At 44.1% G+C, this 14,238-nt stretch overlaps 1 protein-coding gene across 1 annotated transcript in view; it reads right to left on the bottom strand.

Annotated features, from left to right (window-relative positions):
* Nucleotides 1-13,973, bottom strand: part of LOC111971006 (transmembrane protein 163a) — a 49,600-nt gene extending 35,627 nt beyond the window's left edge. Inside the window, exons 1-2 of the mRNA XM_023997804.2 lie at nt 13,432-13,973; nt 12,020-12,139 (exon numbers count right to left, since the gene is read on the bottom strand). Of these exons, the coding sequence (XP_023853572.1) occupies nt 12,020-12,139; nt 13,432-13,615 (304 nt within the window). The 5' untranslated portion in view covers nt 13,616-13,973. The remainder of the gene's footprint in view (nt 1-12,019; nt 12,140-13,431) is intronic.
* Nucleotides 13,974-14,238: the final 265 nt, after the last annotated feature.

Here is a 14,238-nt window from a genome sequence, read left to right on the forward strand (position 1 = left end):
CGTGGCGGCCCTCCACACCACACCCACACACACACACCACACACACACACACACACACACACACACACACACACACACACACACACACACACACACACACCACCACACACACCATAGGACAGCCACATCATATTTAGCTTAGGTTGATTGGACAATTTTTTTTTTGGTACCTTTTAATTGTCACGTTATTAGACTAAGCAGAGGTTATTTAAGGATGTTGAAGTTGAAATGGTGCTGGAATAGTGGACACCCTACTTGTAGAGAAACAACAATGCCATCCTCCTCTTTTTCATGTTGCCGAAATGCTACACACTTTTAGTTTTCCTTTCATGGGCAACGATGAGCCAGCTAGTTAACATTACCCTACTACATTTAGCTACAGATTGAACTTCCATCCTCTCAGGCCAGGGGCACAATGTATGAATTCATGGTTGGATCAGAATCGTCTGATCATTGGCCAGTATGGAGAATTAAGTGAAACCACAAGTCCAAATCCCTATCTCCATCCATGTCTAATTTAGGAAAGGGGCAATTTTAGCTAGCTGGCTAGCTAGCCACCGGAGAACAACACAATGAGATGCAACAATTCCATTTTCTTCTGTCAATGAAGTTTGGTTTTATTTTGATGTGATTGGTGTGAAGCCAAATCCAAACTGGCTTCCCTTGACACGTTTTTTTGTTTGCGCCAGAACCATTCACAGTTGAGCTCACTCACTTTAGCTCAACGCTGACTGGTAATGATTTTATTTTTAAAATTATCAAGCGAGGCCAAATGGTCACTGGCTTCCCTTGCATTCAACGCTACGGGCGGCAACAATGTCATATTCGTTTGTACCAGACAGCATCAGATAGATGGCCTACACATTAGAGAGACAGAGGGGCGCTGTTTTGCTCGCTTGGATGCTTTCTCCAGGGAGATACATTCAGCCTCTCAATTGAAGGAAATTTATGAAAAACAGAGACGAAATATTAATTATTATTATTTTTTTTTTTATTGGTACATTTTTGGGGGAAGCCTGGCTTCGCTTGTCATCAATGAATACACGCCACTGTTGTGTTGGTGCCAATGCCATTGTGTTTACCCCAATAGCATTAGGCTTAACCTATGTACAGCAGTGTCAGTGTGCCAGCTGCATATCTATCAGTGGTGGAGCAATTGAGAGCAGGTTAATCAGTTGAAATGCAGTTTACTACACTCTTTACTATCAGAGGGTAATATAACCGCAGATATGTTTTCCCCGTAATATTCCATAGTATACTATAATATTACGATTTTATTTGTATATTTGTTTACTGGTGTGGTTTAATGCTTGCTTGGTCAGCATGGTTCTAAAATTGCGCTGGTGAACCATGTGAAATTGTATTGTGATTAACAGAAATACAGTACATTATACAGTGTTTAATAATTCAGTGTGCGTATGTGTGTGTGTGCATGTGTTTGTGTGAGTGAGTGTGTGTGTGAGTGCGTGCTGTGCATAGAAATAGATGGGACAAGCGCAGACATTCCACAGGCCCTTACCTAGCCTACACAGAGATGTGTAAAACAATGTTTCCAAAGCCTTGCTTCAAATCTGGAGTGTCTGCATACCACCTCCAACACCCCCCACCTCAGGAATTGACCTGCCCAGGTATGAGGACATACTGCGTTTGATGTCATGTGACAGGGCCCAACAAAGCACACTACCTCCATCTCCCAAAAGTAGAAACTCAACCCATCTAGCACTCCAGTTTGACCTTTTGATTAAGCCTAAGTATGTGAAAAGCAAACACTATTTGAACCCCTCACCCAATCCATTCCCCACAGCCTATCCATCCAAGGGCAGGTAGGTGAGGTGGACATGGCAGAAGACAATCACCACTAAGTCAACTCCATGCCCCCACACCCGCTACTCTTGAGCCTCCCTCCCAATCTCCTTTCATCCCTTCCTCCCTCCTCTGCCTGCTCCTGCTGTTCATGTGAGAACAGAGAAGGGAGAGCTCCCTCCCTCTTTTGCTCTCTCTGTTTCTCCACATGCACCTCCTGCCGCTCTATTTTTTAGACTGCAGACTCTTAGGGGGCTTGCGCTCCAGCTTAGAGACGCACAATTCTGAATGCATGAATATGTGATGCATCTCTCCCTCTCCCTCTCCCTCTCCCTCTCCCTCTCCTCTCCTCCCTCCCCTCGTTTAGATTGTTCTTTTTGGTGTTGTTTTCCGGGCATGTGGCCTTGAAGTTCTATGTAGCATCTCAATTGCATCTTAATTGTGTGTGTGTGTTTGTGTATGTCTGTGTGGTTGTGTTTGTGGGTGTGCGTGCATGCGTGCATAACTGCATGTGAGTGCGTCTGTGCATATCCCTGTTTGTGTCTTTCTCCGTCTCTCTCCAGGGTACACAGAGCGATGTGATCTGTATTCAGGGTCTGCCTCAGGGCTGTGTGCCCTGGCATCCATCGCTCAGCCACCACCTAGACCGGTAGGGCACTCCCACTCAAAACACAGGGAACAGACAGCATGGTGACATGTGGCTGGTATTTCATTAAGCCCTGTGTTGGGTAATGTGATGTGTTGTGAAATTGACATTCCGGCTACCCAAAAAGCAGCCAAAGGAAAAAGGTACTTGTGAAGCAAACCAAAGAAAAGCTATTGAAATTCGAAAGGTATTATTTAGTGTAATCCAACAAGGACACCACATTTTCAAAACAGTGCACACACACAAACATGGCAATTGTGGAACCTGATTATGCTATGACATCCAAAGAATGAGGGGGTAGGAAGGAAGAGAGAAACAGCAGCTCCACCTGGAACAGGGGTGGAGAAATCCACGTTGTCAAAATCAGTCAATCAGTCAGAGTTGAGAAAGTTGACACACACACACACATTAGGGGGGAGGGAGAGAGTGAAAGGGCCTCCATGCATCGACTGGCCTCAGATGGATGCGAATGAATCTGCCATTTAAGAGCCGGCGACCTGCCACTGAGCGCTTGTTAATTGTATCCTGAGGAAGATGTGAAGTTGTGAAGTATCTGGGACATTTCTGTCCCTAGTTCCTACATCACAGCCTGGCTGGTGCACGTTTTCACATGCACACGTCTTCCTCCCTACCTCCCTCCYCCTCTCCCCCTAAAAACCTGTCCCAGATGACAAACAGCTTCGAAAACGCAATTTCCGTGGTGTGATTTAATTGTGGGTCGAGTATCTTTGAAATCACGTAAAGACTCAGCAAGCAGAGGACAATTAAATAACACACACAAGTAAGCTAGCTGTGCCTTCCACGTTGATCACCTTGTACAAGAAACACACAAGCACACACACAACAACCATGCATACCCCTATTGGTCTATTGATCTGGGCAGCAAGGAATCTATATGACCCAAATCAAATGTATTTGTGCAACTGCACGCATCACTGAGAATTCTCGCCAAAACCAGAGCTGGTTGCAACAGTGTTTCCCTAATGCTAATGTTTTCCTGTTTACATACCCAGTAGCCATCGTTCTGGTAGACATCTACCGTATAGAGAAAGACCCCAGGTCCCAGATACCCATAATAGCCAATCAGTCACTTTTCTTACGCAGAACATACGCACTGAAGAAGATGATACGGTACACACCAAAACGTCTGTGTTTTGGATGGCACAGAACATTCCATAAAGGCTGGCAGAGCCATTTAATCCCATTTAATCTCGATGTCAAATAACGTTAATTGCTTAACATACACCACTGGTGCGATAATGCAATATCGTCAATCAATATTTGCTTTCATTGAATTCAGAACTGTGAAGGGGTGTGTACTGTGTATACGTGGTYAATGTACAGTACCAGTCAAAAGTTTGGAGAGAATGCCAAGAGTGTGCAAAGCTGACATCAAGGCAAAGGTGGCTCCTTTGAAGAATCTCAAATATAAAATATATTTAGATTTGTTTAACACTTTTTTGGTTAATACATGATTCCATATGTGTTAATTCATATGTCTTCACTATTATTCTACAATATAGAAAATAGTAAAAATAATGAAAAACCCTTGAATGAGTAGGTGTGTCCAAACTTTTGACAAGTACTGTATGTCTGCATCCCAAATGTCACCCTGTTCCATATGTGGGCTTTGGGATTCACCCTATGTACAGTATATTTACAATGCTGGATTGTAAAGCCACTAAATGGATTGAAGTAATTTATTGAAGGTTCTTGGTTCATGCTATGAACTGAACATCATGTACTAATTGTTTATTAAGCAGGGCGAAAGAGCGAGAGTAAGAGAGGGTTTTTTAACCTGCCGAGAGAGAGAGAGAGAGAAAGAGAGAGAGAGAGAGAAACACGAGCGTTTTTTTTTAACTCTGCCGAGAGAGAGAGAGAGAAAGAGGAGAGAGAGAGAGAGAAGGAGAGAGAGAAGAGAGAGAGAGAGAGAGAGAGAGAGAGAGAGAGAGGAAGAGAGAGAGGAGAGAGAGGAGAGGAGAGAAGAGAGAGAGAAAGGAGAGAAAGAGAGAGAAGAGAGAAGAAAGAGCAAGGGAATGAGAGTGGGGTTAAAAAGTAAAGTAACTTCCACCAAACACACACACACTGACAGAGAAAAAGGAGGAAGGACTGCTGCCCTCATCAGAACAGGAAATGTGCTGCTCATTTAGAAACAGGAAACTCTGCAATCGAAAACACAATTACAGACCAGATTCATCCAATACTATAACAACAATTGTGTGTCCCCATAAACCCATACCACTAGGACTGTGGCTAAACCAAGAGCTTGTAGAACTATTACTGCATGGAGGAGGTGATTGAACATGGGCTTGTTGCCCTCTCTGTTTCTCTCTTGAGGGGCAGGTTGATTTCAGAGTAATGAGATATCAGTGTGCCAGCAGATCACTTTTTACAATGGCTGTATCTTTCTCCAACTCAGTGGACTTGTGGTTAGATTATCCACCTGAGATTGGAAGGTTGGGGGATTGATACCCGGATGAGCCATACCAAAGAATAAAAATGGGACTTGATGACTCTCTGCTTGGCACAAATATGTCAGTATTAGAATGTACTGTTAGCTGTAGATAACAAGCATAGCTCTAGGCAAGACAGGTACACATCCTTTGATCAAGGCTTCAGTCTTCGCTATATATATTCTTCACAGCCTTGGCTAAGTATCAAACCTTATCTGTGTCCTGAATGGCACCTTATTCCCTCTTCCCTATATAGTGCACTATCTTCGACCAGAGCCCCATATGGGCCCTGGTCAAAAGTAGTGCACTATATAGGGAAGAGGGGGCATTTGGGACATGGGCCTTGCAACCTTGAGTTTGAAACTCCCCTGAATATTGCTGCTGAATATGGCTCCACTTTGATCTGTTCCCAGATCTGTTTCCAGTCAGCAGAACAGCAGCCTGCCCTCCTTACTTATTCTCGGCTGCTGAATCTTCACTTTACTCATACAGAGATGAATGGAGCCGCTTGGCCAATAGAAAGTTAGTGTTTTTGTATTCACTTTTCACTGTTTACTATTCACTATTCACTGCTGCATTTTCACTTGTCCCTGAAACTAGTTGTATTAGTTGAATATATTACAAATTAAAAGACAAAATAATTTAAAGACATGGAATAAGGTAAGATCATGGTACCAACTTTATGCGGTATACCTGAACACCTACAGTGAACCACTGTACCTAGTACCTACTGCATCTGGGAAATCCAACTGCAACTAAAACCTAGGGTGACAATATAGCATGACTCTATAATCAGCCATGGCGGTTTGTCAACGCAAAAAAAAAGTGCAAACGACAAAAAAACGTTCTCAGTCAAGTTTGAAAAGTCACGACTTGACCGACTTATAAAAGGGGTTGAGATTCATACACTGGCCAAAATGAAACAGCACGGAGAGAAAAAATCTGATTCCATACTCCACCCTGCAACCCCAAAGCACAACATGAGTCATCTTATCCACATGGGTCCCATCCTGAAGAAGTCTTGTGGAGCTATATCACACAGCTATAGAAGTTACTGTTTTCTAATACAACACAGAAAATTATGAGCTTTTCAATAACTATTCCAACATGCTTTGTTTGTTTGCTTTATTGTCAATATGTCCACCTCACAGATGATGTACAGAKGAAGTCGGAAGTTTACATACACCTTAGCCAAATACATTTCAACTCAGTTTTTCACAATTCCTGACATTTAGTCCTAGTAAAAATCCCCTGTCTTAGGTCAATTAAGATCACCACTTTATTTTAAGAAGGTGAAATGGCAGAATAATAGTAGAGAGAATGATTTATTTCAGCTTTTATTTCTTTCATCACATTCCCAGTGGGTCAGAAGTTAACATACACTCAATTAGTATTTGGTAGCTTTGCCTTTAAACTGTTTAACTTGGGTCAAACGTTTCGGGTAGCCTTCCACAAGCTTCCCACAATAAGTTGGGTGAATTTTGGCCCATACCTCCTGACAGAGCTGGTGTAACTGAGTCGGTTTGTAGGCCTCTTTGCTCGCACACACTTTTTCAGTTCTGCCCACAAATGTTCTTGGGATTGAGGTCAGGGCTTTGTGATGGCCACTCCAATACCTTGACTTTGTTTGTCCTTAAGCCATTTTGCCACAACTTTGGAAGTATGCTTGGTCATTGTCCATTTGGAAGACCCATTTGCGACCAAGCTTTAACTTCCTGACTGATGTCTTGAGATGTTGCTTCAATATATCCACATAATTTCCCTCCTCATGATGCCATCTACTTTGTGAAGTGCACCATCCTCCTGCAGCAAAGTACCCCCACAACATGATGCTGCCACCCCGTGCTTCACGGTTGGGATGGTGTCCTTCAGCTTGCAAGCGTCCCCCTTTTTCCTCCAAACATAATGATGGTCATTATGGCCAACAGTTCTATTTTTGTTTCATCAGACCAGAGGACATTTCTCCAAAAAGTACGATCTTTGTCCCCATGTGCAGTTGCAAACCGTAGTCTGGATTTTTTATGGCGGTTTTGGAGCAGTGGCTTCTTCCTTGCTGAGCAGCCTTTCAGGTTATGTCGATATAGGACTCATTTTACTGTGGATATAGAACTTTTGTACCTGTTTCCTCCAGCATCTTCACAAGGTCCTTTGCTGTTGTTCTGGGATTTTCGCACAAAAGTACGTTCAGCTCTAGAAGACAGAATGCATCTCCTTCCTGAGCAGTATGACGGCTGCGTGGGTCCATGGTGTTTATACTTGCGTACTATTGTTTGTACAAATGAACGTGGTACCTTCAGGCATTTAGAAATTGCTCCCAAGGATAAACCAGACTTGTGGAGGTCTACAATTTGTTTCTGAGGTCTTGGCTGATTTCTTTTGATTTCCCATGATGTCAAGAAAAGAGGCACTGAGTTTGAAGGTAGGCCTTGAATACATCCACAGGTACACCTCCAACTGACTCAAAATTATGTTAATTAGCCTATCAAAATCTTCTAAAGCCATGACATCATTTTCTGGAATTTTCCAAGCTGTTTAAAGGCACAGTCAACTTAGTAAACTTCCGACCCACTGGAATTGTGATACAGTGAATTATAAGTGAAATAATCTGTCTGTAAACAATTGTTGGAAAAATGACTTGTGTCATGCACAAAGTAAGATGTCCTAACCGACTTGCCAAAACTATAGTTGTTAGTAGGAAATTTGTGGAGTGGTTGAAAAACAAGTTTTAATGACTCCAACCACAAGTCATTAACAAGGCTAATCTAAAAACAAAACTCCCTAAATTATCAGCATATCGATTGTGCTACCAGGGCTGGAAAAACACTAGACCATTGTTATACTAATTTCCGCGACGCTTATAAGGCCCTCCCCGCCCCCCTTTCGGAAAAGCTGACCACGACTCCATTTTGTTGATTCCAGCCTACAAACAGAAACTCAAACAACAAGCTCCCGCGCTCAGGTCTGTTCAACGCTGGTCCGACCAATCTGAATCCACGCTTCAAGACTGCTTCGATCACGCGGATTGGAATATGTTCCGCATCGCGTCCAACAACAATATTGACGAAATGCTGATTCGGTGAGCGAGTTCATTAGAAGTGCTTTGACGATGTCGTACCACAGCAACGATAAAAACATTCCAAACCAGAAACCGTGGATTGACGGCAGCATTCGCGTGAAACTGAAAGCACGAACCACTGCTTTTAACCAGGGCAAGGTGCCCCGGAAGCATGACCGAATACAAACAGTGTAGCTATTCTCTCCGCAAGGCAATCAAACAGGCTAAGTCTCAGTACAGAGACAAAATCGAGTCGCAATTCAACAGCTCAGACACAAGAGGTATGTGGCAGGGTCTACAGTCAATCACGATTACAAAAAGAAAACCAGCCCCGTCGCGGACCAGGATGTCTTGCTCCCAGACAGGCTAAACAACTTTTTTGCCCGCTTTGAGGACAATACAGTGCCACTGACACGGCCCCTACCAAAACCTGCGGGCTCTCCTTCACTGCAGCCGAGGTGAGTAAAACATTTAAACGTGTTAACCCTCGCAAGGCTGCAGGCCCAGACGGCATTCCCAGCCGGTCCTCAGAGCATGCGCAGACCAGCTGGCTGGTGTGTTTACGGACATATTCAATCAATCCTTATCCAGTCTGCTGTTCCCACATGCTTCAAGAGGGCCACCATTGTTCCTGTTCCCAGAAAGCTAAGGTAATGAGCTAACGACTACCGCCCCGTAGCACTCACTTCCGTCATCATGAAGTGCTTTGAGAGACTAGTCAAGGACCATATCACCTCCACCCTACCGGACACCCTAGACCCACTCCAATTTGCTTACCGACCAATAGGTCCACAGACGACGCAATCGCAACCACACTGCACACTGCCCTAACCCATCTGGACAAGAGGAATACCCATGTGAGAATGCTGTTCATCGATTACAGCTCAGCATTTAACACCATAGTACCCTCCAAACTCGTCATCAGCTCGAGACCCTGGGTCTCGACCCCGCCCTGTGCACTGGGTCCTGGACTTCCTGACGGGCCGCCCCCAGGTGGTGAGGGTAGGTAACAACATCTCCACCCCGCTGATCCTCAACACTGGGGCCCCACAAGGGTGCGTTCTGAGCCCTCTCCTGTACTCCCTGTTCACCCACGACTGCGTGGCCATGCACGCCTCCAACTCAATCATCAAGTTTGCGGATGACACTACAGTGGTAGGCTTGATTACCAACAACGACGAGACGGCCTACAGGGAGGAGGTGAGGGCCCTCGGAGTGTGGTGTCAGGAAAATAACCTCACACTCAACGTCAACAAAACAAAGGAGATGATTGTGGACTTCAGGAAACAGCAGAGGGAGCACCCCCCTATCCACACGACGGGTCAGTAGTGGAGAAGGTGGAAGTTTTAAGTTCCTCGGTGTACACATCACGGACAAACTGAATTGGTCCACCCACACAGACAGCGTTGTGAAAGAGGCGCAGCAGCGCCTCTTCAACCTCAGGAGGCTGAAGAAATTCGGCTTGTCACCAAAAGCACTCTTCTACAGATGCACAATCGAGAGCATCCTGTCGGGCTGTATCACCGCCTGGTACGGCACTGCTCCGCCCACAACCGTAAGGCTCTCCAGAGGGTAGTGAGTCTGCAGAACGCATCACCAGGGGCAAACTACCTGCCCTCCAGGACACCTACACCACCCGATGTCACAGGAAGGCCATAAAGATCATCAAGGACAACAACCACCCAAGCCACTGCCTGTTCACCCCGCTATCATCCAGAAGGCGAGGTCAGTACAGGTGCAAAAGCGGGACCGAGAGACTGAAAAACAGCTTCTATCTCAAGGCCATCAGACTGTTAAACAGCCACCACTAACATTTAGCGGCCGCTGCCAACATACTGACTCAACTCCAGCCACTTTAAAAAATGGGAATTGATGGAAATATGTAAAAATGTACCACTAGCCACTTTAAGCAATGCCACTTAATACAATGTTTACATACCCTACATTACCCATCTCATATGTATATACTGTACTCTATATCATCTACTGCATCTTGCCATTTATGCAATACATGTACCACTAGCCACTTATAACTATGCCACTTTATGTTTACATACCCTACAGTACTCATCTCATACGTTATACCGTACTCTATACCATCTACTGCATCTGCCATGCCGTTCTGTACCACCACTCATTCATATATCTTTATGTACATTTCTTTATCCCTTTACACTTGTGTGTGTGTGTAAGGTAGTAGTTTTGGAATTGTTAGGTTAGATTACTGTTGGTTATTACTGCATTGTCGGAACTAGAAGCACAAGCATTTCGCTACACTCGCATTAACATCTGCTAACCATGTGTATGTGACTAATAAAATTTGATTTGATTTGATTTGATTTGACCTAAGTGTATGTAAACTTCTGACTTCAACTGTATGTAGTGTTACATAGAGGCGGAAAGTTCAATGAAACACAAACTAGTATACAGTCTAGAAATAATACTCCATGACCACCAGCAGAATGAAAGCCACCCGGGGGTGGCAGATGGCCTAGAGGATAGAGAGGCAGACCAGTAGCTGTATGGTTGTTGGTTCAAATCCCAGGGCCAGACATGAAAAAAAGTATCCTGTCTGTGCCTAACTGGACTGGCAACTGGGGGGCTGCTGGTTAAATTGCAGGTATCTACACGGCAGGAGATGATACCTGCAAGGTACTTAACCCCAGAACTGACTTTAGGCACTGAACTGTCTGTGGACAATAAAGTATATATTCTATTCCTGTCAATTTACTGTAGCTTGGCAGTCAGATCTGTTTCTACTTTAGCCAACCCATCATTGCTAAGCAAAATGCCTACCAAGCATCGTTTACTACTTTAAGATCATCATAAACCTTTTRAATTTTGCACATTTCAGGAGTGAAACATTGTAAGACACACTACACGGCCAAAAGTATGCGGACACCTGCTCATCGAACATCTCATTCCAAAATCATGGCCATCAATATGGAGTTGGTCCCCCCTTTGCTGCTATAACAGCCTCCACTCTTCTGGGAAGGCTTTCCACTAGATGTTGGAACATTACTGCGGGGACTTGCTTCCATTCAGCCACAATAGCATTAGTGAGGTCGTGCACTGATGTTGGGCGATTAGGCCTGGCTCGCAGGCAGTGTTTGAATTCATCCCAAAGGTGTGGGGTTGATGGGGTTGAGGTTAGAGCTATGTGCAGGCCAGTCAAGTTCTTCCACACCGATCTTGACAAACCATTGGCATCCGCCAAATGAGTCCAATGGCAGCGAGCTTTACACCACTCCAACCGACGCTTGGCATTGCGCATGGTGATCTTAAACGAACAGCTCTTAGACGAACAGTTCTTGTGCTGCCGATGCTTCCAGAGGCAGTTTGGAACTCAGTACTGAGTGTTGCAACCAAGGACAGACGATGTTCACACGCTACGCGCTTCAGCGCTTGGCGGTTCCGTTCTGTGAGCTTGTGTGGCCTACCACTTCACGGCTGAGCCGTTGTTGCTCCTAGACGTTTTCACTTCACAATAACGGCACTTACAGTTGACCGGGGCAGATATAGCAGGGCACAAATTTGACCAACTGACTTGTTGGAAAGGTTGCATCATATGACAGTGCCACGTTGAAAGTCACTGAGCTCTTCATAAGCCCATTCTACTGCCAATGTTTATCTATGGAGATTTAATGGCTGTGTGCTCGATTTTATACACCTGTCAGCAACTAGTGTGGCTGAAATAGTCAAATACACTAATTTGAAGGGGTGCCCACATACTTTTGGCCATGTAGTGTATGTTTAGTAAACGTGTGCAGTATGGTATGTGTACTGTATGTTATGTGTCAGAGTAGATACACCCATACAACATGTGGCGTGCTATCTATAGTCATAAGATTTGCAAAATTGACAAGTTCATCAGAGTCTATTGGGAACTGTCGCATATAAAAATCATCACCAGGAAGACATTGCCTCAAAGCCTGGTCACAGATCTGTTTGTGCTGTCTTCTCAACTCACCAGAGTTGGCAAGGCAGCAGAAACAGATCTGGGACCAGGCTTATTCCCTCCTCCCTCAGAGAGAACAAGAGAACGAGGAAACGTATACTCACTGAAAGCTGCTACTGCCAGGATCAGCGTCACAAAGATGGAAACCCAGGAGACCCACAATGCTTTCTTGCGGTAGCTTTGAGCTTCGTGGGGCTTTAGCCTCATGCTGCTCTCCAGTAAGCCTGTCAAAAACAACACAGTATTAAGCAGGGGTGAGATTCCAGGATGCTTTTAGCACTCATATCATAATCTTTTGTCCATTGCCTACAATAGGTTTAAGATTATCTACATGCTACGAAGCTTCCTGGTTTCTGTAACAAAGAAAAATGARGCAATACACGAATTTGGGGGATCCTTGTATTGTAGACTACTGAAAACCCAGAGGTGTGAGGACTGGCACAGGTGTGATAATAGTGTAGGGTTACACAGTAAACTACTGTCTCACAATAGTGATAATGATGAGGMACTGTGGGCCATCAATAAATTATCTTCTAGACATGAAATCATGTTGGTCACTAGCTGAGTCCTACCGACTGTGACCTCAAAAGCCTGGGATGTATTCACAACGTATTGCAACAAGAAACCATTTTACAGTTTAAAAACCAATTGGAAGCAAACAGAATAAACGAAATAAACAGGGAGGGACCTACCTGAATTTGTCCAATAGAAACCCTCTTTTTCGTTGCAAAACTTTTTCAGTTTGGAATAAACGGTTTCTGTTGCGAAATGTTTTGAAACAGACTAACCATTTTGCAACAGAATCAGCGTAATAAATACATGCATAGTCCTCTAAAATGTGTTTTGAATAAGGTGAATTGCATATAGGAGCTAGAGGGTGTGGACATTCTTCTATTTTAGAGTCGGCTGATCAGAGTGCCAGCATGTAGGCTATACTATAATGGTCATTGATACAATTATCTCAGAGATGTATTCCTTAGATGTGTAGGATCGGTGATAGAGTTAGTGCCCTGATATTATCACGCAGTTTGTGTGTCAGTGTAAAACGTAATAAATGTGTTATGGCTGCTTTACTGTACCCCCTTCAAGTAAAGTCTAATCCATAATTGTTTCAGGTCTCCAGTCTGCTTAAAGAGACTAYTTATAATGTATAATCAAAATTCTAGACACGTGCTGGGAGTAGCCCATAAGCGTTCAGAGTAACTCAAATGCATTGCTGTGACAGTTTAGTTTGTTGAGATACTAAAAGAAAAAATACGAAACGTACATAGAATGTTGGTTTACTTTGTACTATCGACAGACTATTATATTGTGTTAGTGGACTGCAATAATGTCTGGTGCACAAAGCATTCATCAAAAAACCTTCCTTGAAAAGTATTAATAATATTGCGATATTATCCAATGAAGGCGCACATATATCACAATTCAGACGCACTCTAGGCTAAAGTAGCCTAGTCTACGTTTAAATAGCAGGCGTATTCTATTTTTGCTTGATTTCTCATAGTTATCGACCTACCTTGCCCCTCCACGCTATCGCTAATCTTCATCTCCTGGTCCATCTTGAATTTAGGTTCCCCCTGACTTGCTCTTTTGGGTGGCTGTTGATCTGTCGGGTCGCACTGGCCGTTCACAGTCGACGGATCAACAATAGTTGGATCCGGGATGGTGCTCACCGGGTCTGAGGCTGTAGAGTCCGTCATTGCTCTAAATTGCGGTTCCAATTAGGCAACTCCAAAAGTCTCACACCAAAGCGTGAAGTTCCGTCCTCAAGCGTTGAGTTGCGGCCGGCGGAGTGGGCTTCTGTAGATCTGAGCGCAATACCGAGCGCATCAATACCGTGCCCCCATGCCAGTCGTGAATTCGAAGTCGAGTGCGAAGACAGCAGCAAGAGGACTCTAATTACGAATCTAGTTTATTTAACGAGACCTCTGGGTTGTGTGGAATCCGTACCCATGTCCATGTCAAGTCTGCTTATCAGTGAACACTGGAGACTGTAGACATGTTTGCCACGCTACAACAGTTCCCGGTTCGACTCTGCCGCGCGTTATGAACAACATCTGTCCCAGGTTGTTCTCGAGACAGCATCGAATTTTACTGGCGCACTGTAGGCGATTCCAAATAGTCTCAGAAGAATATTAAAGGAAAACAAACACATACAATTAGAAATATATGTGCTTTGTGGCCTGTAACTATTTTACCAATGCCATGGACAAACATATTTTTCTATTTCTAAATATGTATTTATTTAGTGGCCTACATCAGTCCATGGAGTGTTCCTGCACATTAACTAATGAATAGATCCATGGCCATCTTGTAGGTTGGC

This window comes from Salvelinus sp. IW2-2015, linkage group LG12, assembly GCF_002910315.2.
Source record: "Salvelinus sp. IW2-2015 linkage group LG12, ASM291031v2, whole genome shotgun sequence".
Classification (NCBI taxonomy): domain Eukaryota; kingdom Metazoa; phylum Chordata; class Actinopteri; order Salmoniformes; family Salmonidae; genus Salvelinus; species Salvelinus sp. IW2-2015.